The 21,982-nt window shown below is 33.8% G+C and overlaps 2 protein-coding genes and 1 long non-coding RNA gene across 3 annotated transcripts; all 3 read right to left on the bottom strand.

Moving 5' to 3' along the window:
* Positions 1-4,810: 4,810 nt before the first annotated feature.
* Dak1 (cytidine/uridine monophosphate kinase Dak1) lies at positions 4,811-6,149 on the bottom strand. Its single transcript, XM_013307135.1, has one exon. It carries the CDS (start codon positions 6,043-6,045, stop codon positions 5,404-5,406), a length of 642 nt encoding a protein of 213 aa, XP_013162589.1. The 5' UTR covers positions 6,046-6,149; the 3' UTR covers positions 4,811-5,403.
* Positions 6,150-6,732: 583 nt separating this feature from the next.
* On the bottom strand, positions 6,733-7,898 carry LOC106114248 (uncharacterized). The gene is made up of 3 exons (XR_001227709.1): positions 7,557-7,898; positions 7,113-7,167; positions 6,733-6,780 (listed from the first exon to the last, which is right to left on the bottom strand). It is a non-coding gene; the product is annotated as an uncharacterized LOC106114248 (long non-coding RNA).
* A 439-nt stretch (positions 7,899-8,337) lies between these two features.
* On the bottom strand, positions 8,338-17,473 carry eEF2 (eukaryotic translation elongation factor 2). Its single transcript, NM_001312587.1, is given in 15 exon segments — positions 8,338-8,774; positions 9,105-9,362; positions 9,981-10,083; positions 10,215-10,504; positions 10,704-10,883; positions 11,005-11,196; positions 11,585-11,749; positions 12,071-12,232; positions 12,356-12,502; positions 12,863-13,085; positions 13,886-14,021; positions 15,406-15,603; positions 16,357-16,550; positions 16,872-17,086; positions 17,422-17,473. Coding segments are annotated over 15 exon segments (2,535 nt in total). The 5' UTR covers positions 17,425-17,473; the 3' UTR covers positions 8,338-8,705.
* Positions 17,474-21,982: the final 4,509 nt, after the last annotated feature.

Here is a 21,982-nt window from a genome sequence, read left to right as displayed (position 1 = left end):
ACCGAGAAATAGTAGTCTATTTTATGTTATTTATTTTACAGTATTAATTAAAAATATTACATCTGATAATAACAAATTCAATGTTAGAGTCAGTTTCCACTGACGAAACAATTCAAAAAGAGAGAGAGACGATGATATGTATTTTGTAGGATTGTTTTATTTCGCCAGTGAAAATAAGGCTTAATTAATTTTTCGATTTATAAGTATTAAAGAAAAAAATATTTGATACTAAATTTACTGTCCGTTAGTTTTTGTACTGTAACTTTGTACCGAATAGGATATTGAAAAATACATTCCTAAATAGCGCTGTAGTCAATTTTAGATCTTATTTATAGACCATAAAGTTGAAATTTATTTGAACATTTATTTAAAGCATTTGTTCTTTTATTTAAATCTGCTTCTAATATTTTTTTTAATTTACAGCATATTTAAAAATCATTCTTATTGTCCTAGTAATAAGATGCAATTTCGAAGAAAATATATTCAGCACAATTGGTTATTTTTTTCTGTTTTTTATGTAATTTATAATATATAGGAATTGGCTTGTACACGTGAGGCTGGGTTACTGCGTATATTATAATGCTGTCTCTTTCTTATCCTCTATGGACAAAAGAGATAGATATATAGATTAAAAAATTAAGCTTTTAAAATATAATTTATAAAATTATTCTGTTAAAGTGTTATTTAAAAACAATATTACATTAATTTTGAATATAATTTTAAAAGTAAAAATTATAACATGACAATTTACAAAGCTCCTAGTTAGTATTATTTTTTTATAGAACTGGCAACATTTTCATTACATAAATTTAAAATAAAAAAAACCAAAGTTATTTAATTACGTTTAATATAAAAGTGGATTTCCACTGCTGATTTCAAAGACAATTTTCTTTAAAGTGCTTCGATGGTGGAACTTCATAGCAAATTAATATAATTAAATAGTTTTAAAAATGTGCCTGAGAACATTTTTTTTTGTTTTTTCTAATGTCTTAATTATTATTCTACAGGAGATATGATCTCGAGGTATTAATAGAAATTAATATAATATTTTAAATATATTTTCTTTATTAAATTATTCAAACTTTCGTGAGATAAAAAAAAACATAAAGAAACGGCTAAAACACTAACGTATATTTCTCCGGTGGCTACACCGACTTGTTTACGAACCAAACCGCTACGACTTAGGGTCCTTCAAGAAGCGAGTGTATCACCATCTCAAACGCATCTGCGGTTCCTCTGGTACTGCTGATATCCATGGGCGTTGTTGAACACCTCGGTGTTCCCGCTGCTCGTTTCCCCCTTCTGTTATAAAAAAAAATACTCGAGTGTTTTAACCGTTTTTACATAGTTATATTTATTGAACACACAAAATTAACTGGATAAGCGAGAAATCTTTATAATTGATTCTATAAAGTGTGTTATAAGTAAAATAATCTGGTTAGGGAGAAAATATTTTTTTCCGAATAATGCATGGAAAGGGAAAATATTTTCTTTCTGTGCATCCTCTCCTCCGTCGATTAAAGGTAGGCAACGCATATGCAATTGCGTATGTCTATGGGCAACGGTCGCTTCGCTATTTAAACGATTTCAAATGGCCGCTTAATGTTTGGCAATTTATGATATAAAAATTTAAAAAAAAAACCGTGAAAAACATCACTGTCCCTTAAACTCTCGCTTTTCTAGGTTCAACTGTATTTGATTTATTTTGTCTCAAGATATTTTCTTATTACTTAATGTATTTTAATAAATGTCGTATACTTTTATTTCTTATCCATGATAGTGAAATATTTTTAGACGCAACGGAATTAAGTTGAAAACTAGCAACATACAAAAAGGACATTGTGGTGATAGTTGATTATACGATATTTCATCTTAAGTGGGAAGCGAATTTAATTCTTTGACTGCAATTATAATACGTGTACGATAATATGATACCTCAGTTCGTTAATTTTGCAACTAAAAATATTTCATATAACTAATATATCTCGGTTTGGATGTTTTTTTTTCACTTTACGTGCACTTTTTAAATGTCAACATAGAATCTTGTATTTTGAGGTTATTTTTTTTGTAGAAATTTTCTTTTACGAAATTGTACTCTAAAAGTCTGTTAATGGCCATTAAAGACTGATTGGAAATTACTAAATTAATTACTACGCATGAATTTGTACTTGAAAAGTGTAATTGCTGCTGTAAAGAGGTTCCAATGATATTTTTTTAATTCGCGACAATTAAGTTTTTTTTTACTCATCAAATTATTAAAGATACAAGGTTCTATGTTGGTCATATTAATATATGTGTGATATTTATTTCACAATTATTTTGCATATATCACGGTGTTAGGAGGTAAGTTGTTCTCGTATGTAATTAAGCACTGTATTCGTCCTATGTACTTATTATACTATGTATTTAATTATGTTTGTATGAATTTATATAAGACTGTATTTACTCTATTATTTAGCTTATATAATAAATGAATAATGCGAAATTATTTTTCCTTTTTTCTACCACATCCGTTCCTACCTTTATCTAGGTCCGACTATATCGCAATTTTTATATTAGTTAAGTAAAAAAAAAATTATATTTTTATAGACCTTCGTTCCAGTTCCTTGTTAAAACCAGTCACGATTTTTATTTGAAGCAAACTTTTACCTCATTGTGATTACAAAGTTGTGCACTCTTATCAAAGTTGCGACAAGCATACCTAATAACTGCGTCTCTACCGAATTAATTTCACTTTCAAACCAATTATATTAATCTTAACTTTTATGCGGTTAAACCGATTAAAACTGTTAATTATCAAATTGCAATTGTGTCTTGTATAACTTCATTAAAATAAAGTATGAATTTAAACCGATTAACCTCGCCTTTACCTCTTCGCAAGATATTTAATTAAGGTAAACTAACAAAGGCCAATGGTCTTCTAATTTTAAATTTTATTTTTTTTTATTTTTGCCGCGAACATGCAAACAGCTACGTCCGAAGGTTACCTTTCTTGACAGCTTTCGTGACCTTCCTAGTATAACAATCATATTCTCTGTCACGTTTCTATTTCTGTTAAGAGAAATATTCTCAATTTTCTATACAACGTAGACCTTGTTGGGTTGATGCCAGTTGCATTTATAGTTTTTTTTTCATTTTAGCATTTTCTTGATTTTTAAAATTACAGCCGGTTTACGGAGCGATCATCGTCATTTGCGGGAAGTGTTGATTTTCTTTTTTCATTCGAAAAAAACGGCAGCTCAAGCGCATCGAGAGCTTCAAGAATTGTACGGAATCGCTGCTCTAAGCGAAACAACATGCCGTGATTGGTTGCGTCGCTTCAAAGACGGTGATTTTGATATTGACGACCGTCCACGTGAAGGAAGACCCAAAACCTTCGAAGACGCTGAATCGGAGGCATTGCTCGATGATAATACACTTTAGGGTGCAAAAACCCGTATGGCACCTGGACTTTATGCTTTAATGAACCGAACACTGCTGTAACTTATTTGGATGTAATAAAATGACATTTTACTAAACACCTGCGCCGAAATAAAGTTGGAAAGTAAAATATTAACGCATCATTAAAAAAACCTTCCCTAAAAATAAACATAAACATACAAAATTACGGCTATTTATCGCTAAAAGGTATGGCTTATCTTTACTAATATTATAAAGAGAAAAGATTTGATTGTTTCCATTAAATAGGCTTCGAAACTACTGAACTGATTTGAAAAATTCTTCGACTGTTGCGAAGCTATACTAAGCCAGACATTGGTCATATTTATTACTAGACTTACTGTCGCCCGCGACTCCGTCAGCGCGTTATTCAAAAAAAAATTAATAAGTAGCCTATATGTTCTTCCAGACTATGTTCATCATCTGTGTCAAATTTCATCAAGATCCGTTGGGCCGTTCCGGAGATACGTTCAAACAAGCATCCATCCATCTTAACATTCATAATATTAGTAAGATTTGGTTTGATTCCTTGTGGACGAAGTCACGGGCAACTGCTGTTTAGGTAATAAAAACAATTTGTAACACTCGCTAATATTTTTATTTATTTGCACTGTTTCAGAAAACTCAGTATTTAAATAATACATTTAAAAACGTCGGTGGATAAAAATTGAATGATAATAGCAAAAAAGCTATGCTTGAACTTGTAACAAAAAACATACCATTAAAATAATCACAGAGCTGCCAACAAATTATATCTAATATAATGGGTGGCTATAATATATTTCATTTTCTCACTAACTGGCAATAAATACTTATAAAGAATTTATTTATTTTTGACATATTTTATACTATGTATCTTGGCCATTCGGCACAGTATGTACTACTCCTCCATGCATCTTAATCCTTATCTGAATTCACTCCCTTCTTACACATATCTTCTTTCACACTAAAGATCCATTTATTCATCATCATTATTAAAATAATTATACAACCACAAATATCAATTTATTATTCTGAATAAACAAAATAATTGCTGAACCTATTTGATAAAAATCTTACATCCTTTATTCCTCTTTTTTTGTGACTAAGAAATTGGGACAATTTTAATATAATAAAAACCTTTTTTTTAACATAAAAGCAGATTAATTCACTTGGTATGTCATTTAATAAAAACCAAAGTTGTTGAAATGACAATGGTTATTTTATAGTGACAGTAATTACATAAATGCAACAAAAAATGACCTTGAAATTAGTTTAATAATATGTAAATAAAGTATTGAACCTTGAAGAATTCTTGAAACTTGTTTTTGCCATCTAATTTTCTTCCAAATATGTTATTCCAACATTTTTTTAATATATTATGCATGTCTTGTATCATATCTACTTATAGACAATTTTTTACATAGATATTATTAATTTAACTAATCTTGATGACTCATTCTTACATAAACTATTAAAAATTGCCACCTCATACTGCTACAAAGTAGATAAAGTAACAAATATTTTCTGTATTTCACTACATTTATTTTAAATAAATGATTTTTTCATATCCGCTGTGTATTTCCCTACATTTCAACTTATATTAACATTAAGTATTTATAAATTTTGACTAATTATAATTTACACATTAACTAAGGGCAAACATTTGGTGTTTAGGAATATTTCATAGTTACATCACATGAAAATATATTAAAATGTAAAAACCTCAAGTAACTGTTAACTAATAATTCATAGGTATTCCAAATAATAGTTCCACTAATACAAATATCTTGACATATCTATTAAGTTTTATGTTGCCTACCAAGGTTTTTCTTCTAATTTTGAGACTTGCAAAGTTAAGCAAATTTTACTCTTATTCTAAACTCATGGCTTCTAGAGAATGTGCCATTTATATGGACGCTAAGAGCAACATGTCATAGCAAATAATGACACAATCACTCAAACGATGGTCTAAGCACACTGCATTTAATTAGCTATCCTCTGGAGTCCAGCGCCGTCAAAAGCTTTCTTGACATCTTGGAACACTTCCATTGGAACCGACTCAGCATTTACTCTCTTTACCAAACCCAACTGGTCATAGTGGTTGATTATAGGCATGGTGTCATTTATATACGTGTTAAATCTCTTCTGCAAGCTTTCCAAATTGTCATCGGAGCGGCCGCTGCCTGCCGCGCCCCGCCCCAGGCACCTCTCCGTGCATATATCTCGCGAACATTCAAAAAATAATACGAACAAGAGTTTCGTCTTGTCCGACATCACACGATCCCATCCGTCCAGGTTATCTTTATTACGTGGAAAGCCGTCGATAAGGAATCGCGATTTGCCGGACTTTTGCATAGCTTTATGAATAAGTGAACACGTAACCTCGACGGGGACGATTTCTCCATTTCGAATCTTTTCCTCAATCATCTCTCCATACTCGGAGCCAGGTCGTTGTCTCTCCTCACGTAACAGATCACCAGCAGAAAGGTGAACGAAATCATACTCCTTGGAAATATATGAACACTGGGTTCCCTTGCCAGCCCCGGGTGCTCCGAGTACGAATACAACTTCAGGCAACATTTTGTACAAGTAAGCCGACAAATGCCGGAACGATCGGCTCAACATCAAACGAGGTGACTAATTAATTTAGTCGGATGTAGCTTGTTTTAAAAAACATGCGCACAGCCGCAACCTTGAATTTGAGTTGTTCGATTTTGACGTAATTCAGTGACGTTTTCAGTGTTGCTATAACGATTAAAAGTAAGAAAAACTATTTTACTGCAGTATTGCTATCCCGACTTTTTTTTTCTTTAACAAAAATGTCGAGTTAATCCATCTCCCCAGGTCTATATTTCCTATGGAAAGTTTCACATTTTCATCTGTACTATTAGTAGTACCGATGACATTGTACAGAATGTAAAATTTTTCACAGGGGGAATGGAATACTTGGACATCTATTATGGGGTTCTATATGGACCATGGGTCGTTATTTCACGTGAATGTGCACGCTTGACAGATCCCGTCTAACCGTGGGATTCTGAGATCAAAATCTCTATAAAAACTACCTTCTTTCATCTTTGACAAAACAGAGATATCAATGTTTTAAACGGGGATGTCGGAGACACGGTAAGTCAAGATGCGTTCACGAAGAGACTGCATATGTTTATAAAATAGCAACCCTAAAAATTGGTACATCCATTATATTTTCCTCAGTAATAGTTTTTCCATGCAACCAAATATTTTAAGGAAAGCAATAAATAAAATTACTATAATTTGACAAAACTTTTATTATAACAATATCACAATGTCTTATTATTTTTTCAAAATAACTTGTACTGCATTTGTGCCTCCGCTGCATTTCTGAAAATAAGCAGTTATTTACTATAGACATTATTAAGCCATCAATAAACATTTTTATTTGTTGAATTAAGTCAGAAAAATAATAGGTTAACCTCAAAAATATTCAGAACAGGTCTGTGAAGTGATCATCATGTAAAAATTGTAAAGTATGTTATATAATTACCCGATGGTTTTCGAAATCAAAACATCTCTTATAAAACATATTTTCCTTTAACAAAACAGAGAATATGTTTTAAATGGGGATTAAATAAAACTTAGTGAAATTTATACAATAAAAATAAAATTGAACCTTGCAGTAAAAACTACAGATGTTGGTTTTATAATGTACTTACCATTTTAAGAATTGTGCTCGGAAACTTCATAAATATATTTTTTATTCAGGTGTACCTTTAAGAGAGCAAAAGAACTAATTATTATGTGAATCAAAGCAATAATTTATCAAATAAATTATAAATAAGATAATCATCAGTCCTGTTGAGCTTGTAAAAACCATCACGATGGCATCAGGGGAAGTTTTAACATCATTTAAAAGCTTGCATTTATTTTATATGTACCTTTTTATACACAAATTGACAGAGACTTGGTAAGTTATTAGTATTGGTAAAATATTTATTTTAATTTTTCTTAATTTCTTATCTAAACTGGCAGCAACAACACAAGAATAGGTAAAACAAAAAAAAGTACAACAAACTAAAAGGTTTTATCTTATTAGCAGTCCTTCACTTACAAGGAAATGAAAATATTATTTTTTTAAGACGACATTAAAAGATACTTACATTAATTACATCACAAGATGTCCGACAGCGTTTTCACCAGATTAATCTGTAAATACACACAATATATTAGGAATTGTATTAAAACAAAACAAACTGTACTTTGTTGATGTCATCAGTCCTGTTGAGCTTGTAATGACCGTCATGGTGGCATAAGGTACAATTTTATCATCATTAAAATTATTTATCTCTGTTTCAAGTATTGGATTTTTTTTGAGAGGGATGTTTTTGTAAATAGGTTTTAGCATTTTACCTTAATAATACAAAGGTACTGAGTAAAATGTTTAAAAATAATTAAGTGAGATGTGGTGTGGCATGAATATAATTGCAAAAATTTTAAATGAAAATTACCTTTAATAAATTATATGGTTCACAGGTTCTTTAGCTGGGAGGTTTGATTAATCTGTAAACAAAAAAAAACATTAATCTATGTTTAAATTTTCAAAAATTATTATCGCAAAAAACATGAAACATTATCAGAAAAATATAAAATGTTATCCTCAATTTAATCAGAACAGGTCTGTGGTAAACTCATCATAAGACTTTAAAACTATTGAAAATTTAATTGGTCAAGAACCTTGAACATTTAAATTTTGACCATGAAAATAAAACTAATGCTTACCTTCTACATTCAGGATACAGGATTGAGATCTGTAATAGAAAAATAACTGTTTAAAAATTTGATCTTTTTTTATAAGGTTTGTAAATTCAAAATTAAAAAAAATACTCACCTCATCTCCCTCGACTTAGTTATCTCGTGTTTTGTAAATTAAAACTACAATACTTTTACAATAAAAAAATTATAATTTAAAAATTAATTACAGTATAATAAAAAGATGTCCAGGCTCCGACACGACATAATAATGTTGCCAAATATCGGCCGAGGGTTTGATGTAGCGAAGTGTTGCGATACCGCACTAAGTCTAGTATCACATCAGTTGGTATATAAACAATGCAAATCTGCCATCAATATGTATTTATTTTCAAAGTTACACGGCCACGGCTTCCCCGCGACACAGAACATAACGAATGACACGAAAACGATATGTTTCCAATAAAACGAAATAAACATCATGATGATAAATGTGGTGCGTGAGGCGCTTGGTAATGTTACATATATTACAAGAGTATGGATTGCTTTAGCTACGGCGTTTACAACTTGTCCAGGTATTGATTTAGATCGGGCAGACCCTCCTTCAGCCCTTTCCTTTTCCTCGTGTCCTGCAACAAACACATTCGTTTTTCAATTCAAGTCTTTAAAAATGCAATTTATTATATCATTTGAATCTACGTATGTATCGCGTGCGCCGTAGCGTGCAGTCCTTGGACATGAGGACAGCGGTCCTGTGCAGCGTTTAGACGCATACGCATATAATCTGCTTCCCCATGAGCCGGCGTCGTCAGTGTGCGTGTGACACAAAGCATCGCACGCACTATGACGCGGCACGTTATTGGAGAAGGAATCTTAACCATAATATTGTCAAGCATACATTAAAACCTACTGTTCCAAAATTGCTTTTATCACTTAGCAGATATCGGTGATACACTTACCTGTACGACGACGTAAGGTTTGGTGCCGGGCTCGCACGGGTCACCGGGCAGTACTTGCCAGTGGTCGAAGACACACTGCGGGAAGGCCTGGCCACCGGTGTTGGAGCGCAGATCGGCGGTGAAGCCGAACGACTCGTTGACGGGCAGATACGCCTTAACGACGAACATGGGCGTACCCGCAACCTGCGACTCCTCGAACACGTGTCCACGGCGCCTGTTCAGCACGCCGTAGATACCGCCCACTGCCACCTCGGGACACTACAACGAAATAATAGTTACGTTAATAGTCAGATTAAATATTCAGAATAATTTATTTATGTAATATTTCTATATGTAGTAAGATTCTCAAATTTTGTAGCAATTTATGCAAGAATTAAAAATGTTTAAAAACGGTATATAGACAATGTATGCTAACACATAAAAGCAAGCGAAATTAATAATAGGATTCGATCGAAACTAATTTCTTTGTTTCCGTAAATATGTTCAATTCTGCACAATATAGGATAGATATGCCAATATGAGGTGAGTTAAAATTTCATATAAAGGTTGTTAGTTCCCCTATTCAGGCAAGGTGCATACGAGCCGACGATGCCAAAACAAAGAACTGTTGCTCTGCCACGCGTCGGAAAGGCGGCCGGGCGAAGTGAGGCCCGCCCGCTCAGGATGTCGCGTGGCGGTCGTGGTGAAAGCACATTTTTGGACAAAATATAGCTTTGATGTACACTATAATCTATGTAATTGTAAGTTGCAATGCAAGCAATACTGGGGTCACTTGTTAAAAAATTGTGTAAAAAGGAAGATCTGTACCAAAACCATGATTTCACCAGAACCCTACATACAGTATAAGGTTTTAGACTTTTTGGAGTGTATACAGACCTGAATCTCGCAAAGGTAGACGGGCTCCATGATCCTGGGTTTGGCAGTCAGCAAACACGCGTACAGGCATCTTCTGGTCGTTGGAATGATCTGGCCGCCACCTCTGTTCACACAAAAAAAAAACAATTATATACAAATGTCAGATAAAAATATTTAAATGTGTTGCGAACCTTCTATGTACTTCAAAAAGTCTGTACAATTTATTTGGAAAGTAGTGTTTTACATGTGACAAACCTATGGATAGCGTCCGTGTGCAGGGTTACGTCGTAGATGTTGAAGCGGACACCACGAAGGTTCTCCTCCGCCATGACACCCTCCTTGGTGGCCCACTGGAAGCCGGCCACCACTGAGTCCTTAATTTCATTGAGATACTGCACTCCCTTGGAGCAGTCGACCAGGATGTTGGGACCAGTGTCCTCAGGCCCGAAGCACCAGATCTTACGCGCTTCCGTCACATCGTATTGGTATTTCTCACCCAGATAACGGGCACGGGTCTTGAAGTCATCACGGGGGTTCACGCGGCCCTATTAACAAATAATGCAACTTATTAAACATTCATATTTGCAGGTTCAGATTAATTGGTAATTTATTTAGGTCGAGAAATTTACTATTTACTTATGAAAGTACCTTTGATTATAGATAGAACATACATCGTTTCCATTTGATAATAAACTATTAAAACATTTTTCCTGTAGACCTAACAAAACTATAACTTGTACCCACCTCGTCAATATCCTCGGGGAGGCCGTCGGGCATGGGCTGGGCCCTCATGAAGAGACGGTTGTGCTTGTTGGGAGACTTGGAGAGGCACATCTGGTCAGACTCTTCGTTCACTGTCTCACGGTACGACACCACGGGGTCAGACTTCTTGATGGGAATGCACGCATGGTCTTCTTCCAAGTCCTGGTGAAAAAATAATTAGGGATATAAAGATACGAGAAAATGACTTGAATTTAACCACCCATAAACTGGATTAAGAGTCATATTTTTATTATGTTAATCTTGGAAGTTACTCAGTATTTACCTTAAGACAGATTTCAAGATGCAGCTCTCCGGCACCGGCGACGATGTACTCGCCCGACTCCTCGTTGATGCACTGCACCATAGGGTCGGACTTAGCCAGACGCTTCAGACCTTCAACCAGCTTGGGCAGGTCAGCGGGGTTCTTGGGCTCGACAGCGACACGCACGACAGGCGATACACTGAACTTCATGACCTGAGTAGTAACAAAATGTTTGTTATAAAAAATGTTATTCATTGAACTATTAAACAAAATAAACTTGGCTAGTAAAAGCAAAAGGCATATAATGTGGAGTGTATATTCGATATCATTTTAGCACAAAAAACAAATTATATAATTTAATGTAAAATAAAAACGTGTTTCTCAAGATTTGTTGCAAAATGCTTATAGAAAACATGCTGCTAATATGTCCTGAGAGTATAATTTGTGTCCCTGTCTGCCGCTGGTGTATGCTATATCAGTTTACCCAGCATCAATGGGACATGTGCTTACCATGACAAACAATTCAGTACTTGTAACTTTTCTTGGATTATTAATGCATCTAAGATTGAAATACATAGGAAGTCTCTCTTTAGTATGTTACCTTCATGTTGTGGGCATTCTTGAAGGTGGTGATGGTACCGGTCTTGACGAGGAACTGGTCGACACCGACCAGACCGCAGATGTTGCCGCATGGCACATCCTCGATCGCCTCCACGTAACGACCCATCATCAGAATTGTACGCTGGATGGTCTTCTCGTACAGATCCTACAAGAAAACAATCAAATTTATGTTAATATGATGATACAAAGTAAACAGGGAAAAAAGTTTATATGTTATTATAACAAAGTAAATAAATTAAATATAACAGTTTGGATGTATCGCGTGCGCCGTAGCGTGCAGTCCTTGGACATGAGGACAGCGGTCCTGTGCAGCGTTTAGACGCATACGCATATAATCTGCTTCCCCATGAGCCGGCGTCGTCAGTGTGCGTGTGACACAAAGCATCGCACGCACTATGACGCGGCACGTTATTGGGGAAGGGGTACACAAAATTTTATTTTACAAATTGACTAGAGTCTTTCTCACCTCTTTCTTGCCGGGCTGGTAGTTAGGTCCCATGATGCGGCCCTTCTGTCCGGTGACCACACGGCCGGAGAACACACGACCGAAAGCGTAGAAACGACCCTTGTCCGAGGTCGGTACCATTTTGCTCACGTACATCATCAGAGGTGCTTCAGGGTCACAGTTCTGCATAGTAAAGAAGTTTTAGTACTAAATATACCAGTACAAAATAAGGTCATTGTAGCATTAGAAAAATTTGTTTAGTAAGATCCATAATCACTTATTATTTTTAATTACTATGAAGCTCACCTTGATACCGATAGCGGCCTCATCGTCCTGAGGACCTTCGTACAACATCTCCATACGGTATTTCTGGGCTACCACAGGCGAGGGCAGGTGGATGGCAATCATCTGAAGCAGGGCTTCACCAGCCGGCAACCAACTCCTCATTACAACCTGCATGTATACAAATAATCGATTAAATATACATTTAAAAATTTTGATTAATATAAATGTTAATTAGTTTAGATGTCTCTGACATTTATGGGGTCACAAATAATGTAAGCTTGCAACCAATTCCAGAAAGAATTTTACTGTAAGTCCACTTTGACACCCAGAAACTTATGTAGATAGTAACTGGCAACACTTGGGACTAGTAACCTAACATATTTTGTTAATACTGAAGATCATAAAGACAATGCATTATTTTTTTTCAGTAATTGTAGTAAGATTTTTTTACTCAAAAACCTTAACAGATGGTTTTAAAATCGCCTTAGCCCCTTTATTTAATGGTAGTAACTTGTTTAATATATTCACCTTAAGCAGAGCCTTGCCATCCTTGTCAGAGTCCTCGTGCTTGAGGGTAACGCCGAGCTTCTTAAGCAGGCCATCAATCTCTTCCTTACGGAAGTTCATGATAGCGTCGAACACCTTGTAGATGGGGTCCAGCACGTACATACAGAATGAACGCTTGTTGTCATTGTCCTTCTGTTTGGACCACTTCTTGGTCTTGGCATTGAAGAAGTTTTCTCCCCATAATCTACAAAGATAATTAAATAATGAAATCTACTGTGTACACATGACAGTGGGATCTTACTTATATTATAAATACGAAAAGTTTAGATGAATGTTTGAAGTTATCACCAGAAAGACTTTGATGTAATTTGGTATACATGTAAAACAAAGTCTGAAAGAACTTAAGCTACTTGTTCAGTTTTCTTAATTTCGCGTGGTCGGAGTCGCGGGCGACAGCTAGTCTATTCATCAATTTTAAATTGTTATGTATCACAGTAATTGTTGCAAAATGCCTACAGTAAGCATCCAACGAGATCATCCTGAGAATTTAATTTGTGTCCCTGTCTGCCGCTGGTGTATGCTATGTCAGTTTACCCAGCATCAATGGGACAAAATAAACAATTATTTTAATTTGTACTAAATAATATAGAAATCACAATTTCTGAAAACTAACCAAACTTTACAGCTAATGTAATGATACAGCAGACAACAATAACCTTTATCCACCCTTAACCTACTTAGCTAAGCTTGCATATTGTTAGAGGTTACACGGAAAATCAATAGCTTGACCCACTTCTCTACATATTTGTTTTATTCAGTCATTTTCTCCACATTACTTTTAACATACAAATAATGCAACCACAAGTAAATTTCCATTTAGATTTTAAATTTTAATGATTACTATTACTTTCAAATGCTTTGACACTTATATCAAAACATATCATTTGTCAATATTAGTTCAAAGGATGACATTATGTTTCTAGACAATAACTTTGACAGTGAAAACTCATATATATAATATAGTGAAATTTCACATGCACAAACCTGTTCATAAGCTTGACAAGGTCGATCTTGAACTTGTCGGCGTACATTTCAGCGAACTGCTTGAGGGTGAAGGCCCAGCCATGGAGACCAGATCCGAAACCCACGGAGCCCTTGCTGGGGTCCACGCGCACCTCGCCTGAATAACAAATATTACTATTCGTCAACTCATCCAGTACCACAGACTCGCCTGGCAACTTCACTTGAACAGTTAATAAGTTATCTTGTTTTCCTATAAATTAACGAGTCACTAATAGAAGTTATAAGTAAGAAGTATAGTTAATTTGTATATAACTTTCTGCCATTCACATGTTTTACTGTAAATGTTTCTTGATTAGTACAAAGAATGAAAAGTTACATTTTAAGCTATATAATTTTCGACAAAGTTAGCACTTAACATCAGGATAATAGAAAAAAGGTTTTATAAAATAAAGGAATAATGAATAAACAGAATTTAAATGTGCAAATCCACAAAGCAGGAAATGCACAATAGTGTTTGCTGTAACAAGATAGCTTGCTATAAGTCCACAGACAAACCATAAGTTTATGTATGGAACCATATGGCAACATTTGGGACTATTTTACAAATTATGCAGGTTTATTTTTTTATTTTGTATCAGAAAAATACCTAACGTAATAAAAAAAACACTGTACAATTGAATTGTCTTCATCTTTGTATCAGCTTTCTACAACTTTTTGGTTATAAAACCACAAAAGTTTTTTTTTTTATAAAATTAATGTTTTATATACAAAGTTTTAAGTCTTTATTTTGAACTGTTTTATTATTTCCTAGTAGTTTTGCTTTATATTTATTTAATATTAAATGGCACGTGGCATACTGCGCGTGACCTTGGCAGTGCTATCGATCGTTGCATCACGTGTGACGATGGTGTGCAGCACTGCTAATGTGCTAAAATGTACCGAATCAAATTTGATAATGTTATCGAATTTGTGTGATATGAATTAGAATTTGTTGTTGAAGAACTTTTTCAACGTGCGTCAATATTGCATAATGTTTTTTAGTCTTTGTTTAGCTTTGACAACGAACGCACAATTTAAAGAAAAAAAAATTTGCCCTATAAAACTAGAAGTAAGCAAATCATTACGTTATGTAACTAATAATTTTGTCAGGAAATAAATTTGTAACAAAAACATAACATAAGTTTTCAGAAGCAAACTCTAGGTCTTCGTTTGTGAATCATTAATACAAAAAATATTATCAAATCGGTCAAAAGAAACTTATGTTTTTTAAAAAGTCTGGTTATACAATATAAACATCTATCATAATTAAACAGTATTTAATAAAATGGTATAATGTAGTACCTGATAATGCAGGTGAGGGCAAATTCAACAATGTCATGCCTATCTTATCAATATGTTACAAACTTAAAAACAAACTGCAATAAATGTTAAGAATTGTAAGTCTATTAGCATTGTATTAAAAGAAATTGAGAGGGAAGGAAATCGAAAAAATGGTGTTAAGACAGAAAAGATTCAATATAAATGTTGTTAATATCACTTACCCATGGGACCACCATCATCGTTGTAAGTGGCGATGATAACGTTGACGTTTTCAACAATACGCTGGAATGTCTGGTAGAGCTCTTCAGATTCAAGCTGCAACTCAAGTAGGGCACGGTCCATCTTGTTCATGAAGAGAATGGGCTTGATGCGCTCAGCGATCGCCTGACGCAGCACAGTCTCGGTTTGCACGCACACACCTAGTTCAAAATACATGTTTTTTTTTTATTTATTTAACAATACAATTTTGAATACAAATAAACATATGTTAAACGCTAAATAAACCTCATTGGTTTGGTATAAGCGTTAAGGTCTTCCGGAAAAAAAATATTTTGAGTTTGCACTTTATGTTTTTTCGTGAAATACATTTAATTAAATCTGAGGGTAGTTCGTTCACCAAAAAAGTTAAAAAGGTTAAAGGTTAAAAGCCATTATGTAAAAAATCTGTAACAATTAATATGATCTGCTATTGATCATTGGACAGAACGGTACACTTAAACATGAATTTGAGAAAATTTGTTTATCTTATAGTGTTATTTGTTTACATAAATAATGCAGTATTATTTAGAAAATACACTAAGTTTTATTAATAGATATGCAAAAAAATACTTTTAATTTTCAGGTTCGATTTTTTAATGGCACTTTCATAATATTATAGCTCTTCTATTTTTCATAAACTACAAAATAAGTTATAGTGTAATGGTGCAATAATTTAACAAGATATTATGCAACTTGTACAAAAATGCTGCTTATTGCAACATTATCAATTTCTATACTTTCACTTTTTATTGGGAGTTTATCTAAATATTTTTAAATAAAAATACACCATGGATGTTTAAATAACACATGGTGTACTTATAAATGTTAAATGCAAGGAAAGGTAACTAACTTCAACATTATTTGTTGTGAAATATTACATAAAGCAGTAAAAAATAGGAATATGGGGTACACACCAGAAACACAGTCAACAACGACCAGGGCTCCATCAGTTACACGAAGAGCGGCTGTTACTTCCGAAGAGAAGTCAACGTGTCCAGGTGAGTCAATCAGGTTAATTAAGAAACCCTTTTCTGCCTTCTCTCTCTGGTCAGGGTTTGTGATGAAGACCAGATCCTTCTCTTCAAGTTCAAAGAACATAGAGATTGCACTGTTGAAAAATATTATGAAATTATTAGTACAATTTTTAGCTATTCATATCTCTTTTTTAAAAGTTGTGCAAGTCAGATGGCCGTTCTGAAGTTCGTCAATGAAATTCAGTTATATTGGTAAGAACAATCATCATAAGAATTATTGTGAAAATTGCAACATTTTTAAATTGTAACGAATGAACAGTTAGATTTGGAACAACTAATATTATTTATTAGCGTATTTATGCTTTAAATGAAGTACTAGTCGATTTACTAATGTGGCCCGTACCATATGGTATTTGTTTATTTAGTGAAGTAAATTTATATGGAAATGTACTCACGTGGATTTGATGGTGATACATCTGTCTTGTTCATCTTTGCGGGTGTCGGTGAACCGTGTCTCGCCGGCCCTGGCGTTTGCAATAATACCGGCTTTAGACACCAGTGAGTCTGTCAGTGTCGACTTGCCGTGGTCTACGTGGGCGATGACGGACATGTTGCGGATATTCCGCTTCTTGTCCATCATCCCTCTGATCTCGTCTACCGTAAAATTCACCTGCACAAACCAGAAAACAGCTTGACATATTGTTACGCGATACTAACAATTTACAAGTTTTCAAATTTATCACGCACGTTTATTGTTTGCCATCATCCCAATTTTCACGCTTATTCAATAAATTAATAAACCAATCTGCATATTTCTACCCCACACAACACTTCGACATTTCACCTCACTTTGAAAACGTCATCCGACACAAAGACGGTCGACGTGAAGAAACTAAGTTTTATTTAACGATTTTAACACTAAATTCGTAAAAATAATGATGTAGAATAACGCTAAAAGCCTACCGCTACACAATTTTAAGTTAAATTATCAATTTAAGTACTCACCATATTGGATGGTTTTTGATTTTTCTGTCAATAAAATATACTACGATACGCCAGCGATGGCGTACGCTTGAAAAAGGCCCCTATTTTCTCTTGTGGCCCGGATGTACCTGCCAGACGTCAGACGACGTTGAAGTCATAGACAATTAGGGCTGCCAGTAGCAAACTATTAAAAACAACCAGTCTTTTGAAACTGCAACGAAAAAAATAAAATCACTTATTTCGAATGTTGTTGAAAGAGATGATAATTATGAAATAAATATAAAATTCTATTTATAGACTTAAAATGCTGCAAAATAAAATTTAAATGTTCTGTCACATTACCGGTTGTACTAGTAGAAGACTGATGGCAACCTTTCAGTAAACAACATTTAGCTATTCGTCAATAGATGTCGCACAAAGTCACATTTTTAAGTTTAAAAGCTTTCAGCTGCTTTTAAAATGTATAGCCAGGAAGACATAATTTTCAAAGCTGATTCTACTCATACTATATATACGATTTCAAAGCTGAGTCTGCTATTATGGATAGGTAAAGTAAAAATATTAAGTTCTGGCCCTGACCGGCAAGTTCACTTCAAAACTGTACATTAAATGAACAACTGTATGTTTAATTTAAATCCAATACCTAAATAAAATAAACAATGATAAACTTTCACGTGTAATAAATACTATTATGCATTATGTCCCTCATTAACAAAAATGTAACGGTTACGTTTAATAAATTATCACAACTCTATGATCGATGTGACAGTGACGTTAAAATTTTGGCGGCAATTCCGTTATTGGCGGGCAAACGCTTTTTCCGAGAATCTGTGGTGCAAGGGTGACTATTCCCACTAGAACGACGCGTTGTCGTGATAGTAAAATTTTTCTTGGCGTTGCCAGAACGTTTCGATTGCTTGACCTAAATTTGATTCAGAGAATATTTTTAATATTTAAAAGCGAATTAAAAACTTACGATATGACTTATCCATAGCAATCTCGTAGCTTATCTCTGAGCTTCTCATAGCTTTTACTTGATTTTGTTGTATTAAAAAGTTTTAAGCGTGTCAGTCAGGGATCTTTTTTTATAAAGCATTGACCTGATAATTTCATTGAGTGAGTTAAATAAGTAATGAATGAATGGACCGTGGTACTGTTTACACAACAATACATTTTTATTTTTATATTATTACGCATTGAAACATCTCAGAAGAGATTGATGTAAGCTATCGACTCGAATCCTGCGTGGGACCCGTGCCAGAGAACGATAAAGTTATAAACATATGTTACATGAATAAAATATGATGCAATGCAGTATTTTAGCTTTGTTATAAATTTTCTTTTTTAAAAATTTCTGCTAAAATTATTGAGACAAAGCTAAACGACTTAGTTGTGATTGGTATATTGGTATATTTTATTTACTGGATGTGTGCTTGAATTCTTATTTACATTGAACTGGCTATCGCCCGCGACATCGTTCGCGCGGGATTAAAAAGAAAAACCTATGATAAGTAGTTTATGTCTTCTTCCAGACTAAGTTCTATATCTGTGCCGAATTTCATCAAGATCCGTTGAGCCGTTTTGGAGATACCTTCAAACACACATCCATCCATCCATATAAATTTCGCATTTATAATATTAGTAAGTAGTAAGATTAAAGGATCACAATCTCATACAATATTAACAAGGTATACTTAAATATTTATTAATTTCCACGCTCTGTCCATTATTTCGCTGTTTTTCTTATCAGCCTGCTTAATATATCTTAGTAAAAGATAGGGATTTGTAACAATTCTGTGTGACTGTAGGTTACCACTGTCGAACCTGTGCAACCCTTATATATGAAAATGTCTTGTCTGACAAGAAGTAATCTGTACAAAACGATATGCGATTGTATATAATTTTTCGAGAGGAGCTTAATGATAAAAACATTATAAACAACTTTACATATAACTGACGAAAGAAAAACAATAAATGATAACGATGAAAACAAATGGCGGACGCTGAAAGCAATTTTCCGTGAATCACCGCGTTAAGGCGAACCATAAACAGTTCAAGGTTCTCTTCTGATTATTTTGTCAGGCTGCCAACGTTACGGGAAATCGAAACTATCTCTGTCTGTTTTTATTTTTCTACCATATGTTACTTTATTATTGCCAGTATAAATAGTTTTGTTAATAGTTATAAAATTTATAATTCAGACAGAAATCTATAATAAAATTATGTGTTTTGTTAATTTCAATTTGTAGTTATATGGTATGGTGGACTAGAGGTTGTTTATAGTAGAGTAAACGGTTTTTTTGTTACTAGCTTTCGCGACTCCGACCGCGCGGGTCGAAAAAAACTTAATTAGTAGTCTATGTGTACTACCATACTATGTTCTACATCTCATGTCAAGTATCAAATCCATGCAGTCGTTCTGGAGATATCTTCAAACAAACATCCATCCATCCATTGCATATTTCGTATGATAAAAAACAGATGCTACTAGACCTTTAAGTTCACAGTTGCGACTCCTTCTTTCTAGTAGGCGCAACGTAATGTTGTCGTTAAGTTCGCACTAGATTTGATCTGGTCTTTTCAAATTGTAAGATGATCCCAGCAAGTTCTAGTATGTCATACCTTGGATAGTGAGTTATTCATCCACTCTGAATGTCACAAAGTAGGACATGATACAACAGACGACACCTACCTGATACCTACACGAATAAGATACATCTTACTATTCTATTTAAATCAATAAATAGATGGACATGTACTGTTACTCTTATAAATTAAATTGACAATGTTTTATTATCGAATTCAAACAGTACAATCTGTCGCCCGCGACTCCGTCCACTCGGAATTAAAAATAAACTTAATAAGCCTATGTGTTACACAGAGGCGATGACAGACATAAAACACATAGGAGATGTAGACATCTACGCCAAGTTTTAGCAAGATCCATACAGCTGTTCTGGAGAGACCTTCAAACAAACATCCATCCAAACATTCACATTTATAATATTAGTAAGATTGATAGTGTGAAAAATGCTGTAGGGCTCAAAAATGTATTAATTCTGCTGTACAGTGGTAGACTATCTGTTATACTCAGTGTTGTTTTGATGTTTATTTAAAAAAGCCCCTAGAGTTTATTCTTGAAAAAAAGTTCATCCTTAACAATTTTAGTAGGCATCTAAAGCGACTTGGATCTTGACTATTATTATAAAGAGTAAGCTATTAAAGATAAGTATATTTTTTGCAATATAAAAATCAATAAAATAAATATTGTTATTTTTGGTTTGTTGCCAGTTCGCACGTTAAGATATACACCCGCAACTTTCTGGCGACTGCGCTGGATCTTCTTGGAATCGCATCTTCTCAGAAACACGAATACGACTAGTTGAGTCATCTTATTAAAATTGTTAAAACAACGATATATGTTTAGATTTATGAAAACACTATTAATTAATTTCTCATTTTAAAATATAAAAAGTTGCAAGCGTCATGTTATTTCAAAATTTGCCTAACAGACAAATTAATACACACAACATCTGAAGAAATAATCAGATACAGGATGTATCTGCACAACTAAATAACATTTAACCGATTAATTATTTAAGAATATTAAATAATATATTTAATAAAAAGCAACCCTGTAGAAACGTAATCTATTTATTTGACACAAAAATCATACAAAATGTAATTGGCAAAAACTTCGTGTATTTCCGAGTGGTCGTTGAATATTAGTCATAGATCCGTAAACGTCATTCGTTCACTTCGTAAATTAGTTGAGCGTCGTTAGGAATCACTTCAATGAGTTTAACGAGCGATGAATGAAATGTAAGGAACGATACAAGATAATAAGCCTTATTGCTAACTCAAAAGCGATACAATCGCTTAAAAGCGTAGATAGAGAGCGATTGTAGAGACTAGTGGGAGTGTTGCCAGGATTTCTAGAAACTGATATAACGATGATGAAATATTTTGCAATTGTACTGAAAAAAAATCAATTTTATTCTAGAGACTTAGTTTTTTTTATAACAGAAGGGGGCAAACGAGCAGCGGGAACACCGAGGTGTTCAACGACCATGGACATCAGCAATACATGAGGAACTTTATGGTAAAGTTATGATTTTTTAATTTGTATAATGATCATCTTAAAATACAATTTTTAATCCTGTGCAGATATGGGCAAAAGCTGTCTCATCTATATAAGTATAATAAAGCGTAAAATGCAGGATCGAAGCAATCACGGCATATTTTCGAATAATTACTTTTGTAATAAAAAGCCATGTACCTTATAGACACACAGACACACTATAGGCTACATATTTTCACAGCATTAAACTTAGGTTAAACAAAAAGGAACCAAAATTGCAAGCGAATTGCAGCAAAGAGGGATAGTTGCCATGGTAACGGCAATTCGCAACCAATGTCGTTGTTCGTTGTAATTTGAATATATAAAATTTGACATTTATTTATATTTGAAAGTTTTACACAATGTAAACATTAAAACATTGCTTTTCTTTGTAACTAAAATTAATGGAATTTCATGCGAGTTAAGCCGTACAGGAACACCTAGTTGTAAATAAGGCAGATC

The sequence above is a fragment of the Papilio xuthus genome, unplaced genomic scaffold (genome assembly GCF_000836235.2).
Source record: "Papilio xuthus unplaced genomic scaffold, Pxut_1.1 DF828142.1, whole genome shotgun sequence".
NCBI classification, from domain to species: Eukaryota; Metazoa; Arthropoda; class Insecta; order Lepidoptera; family Papilionidae; genus Papilio; species Papilio xuthus.
The sequence above is the reverse complement of the archived record's forward strand: the minus strand, read 5'-3'. Positions and strand labels throughout refer to the sequence as shown.

Coding starts and splice junctions, on each gene's coding strand:
- Dak1 (XM_013307135.1), bottom strand. CDS start 6,045: ATGTTGAGCCGATCGTTCCGGCATTTGTCGGCTTACTTGTACAAAATG.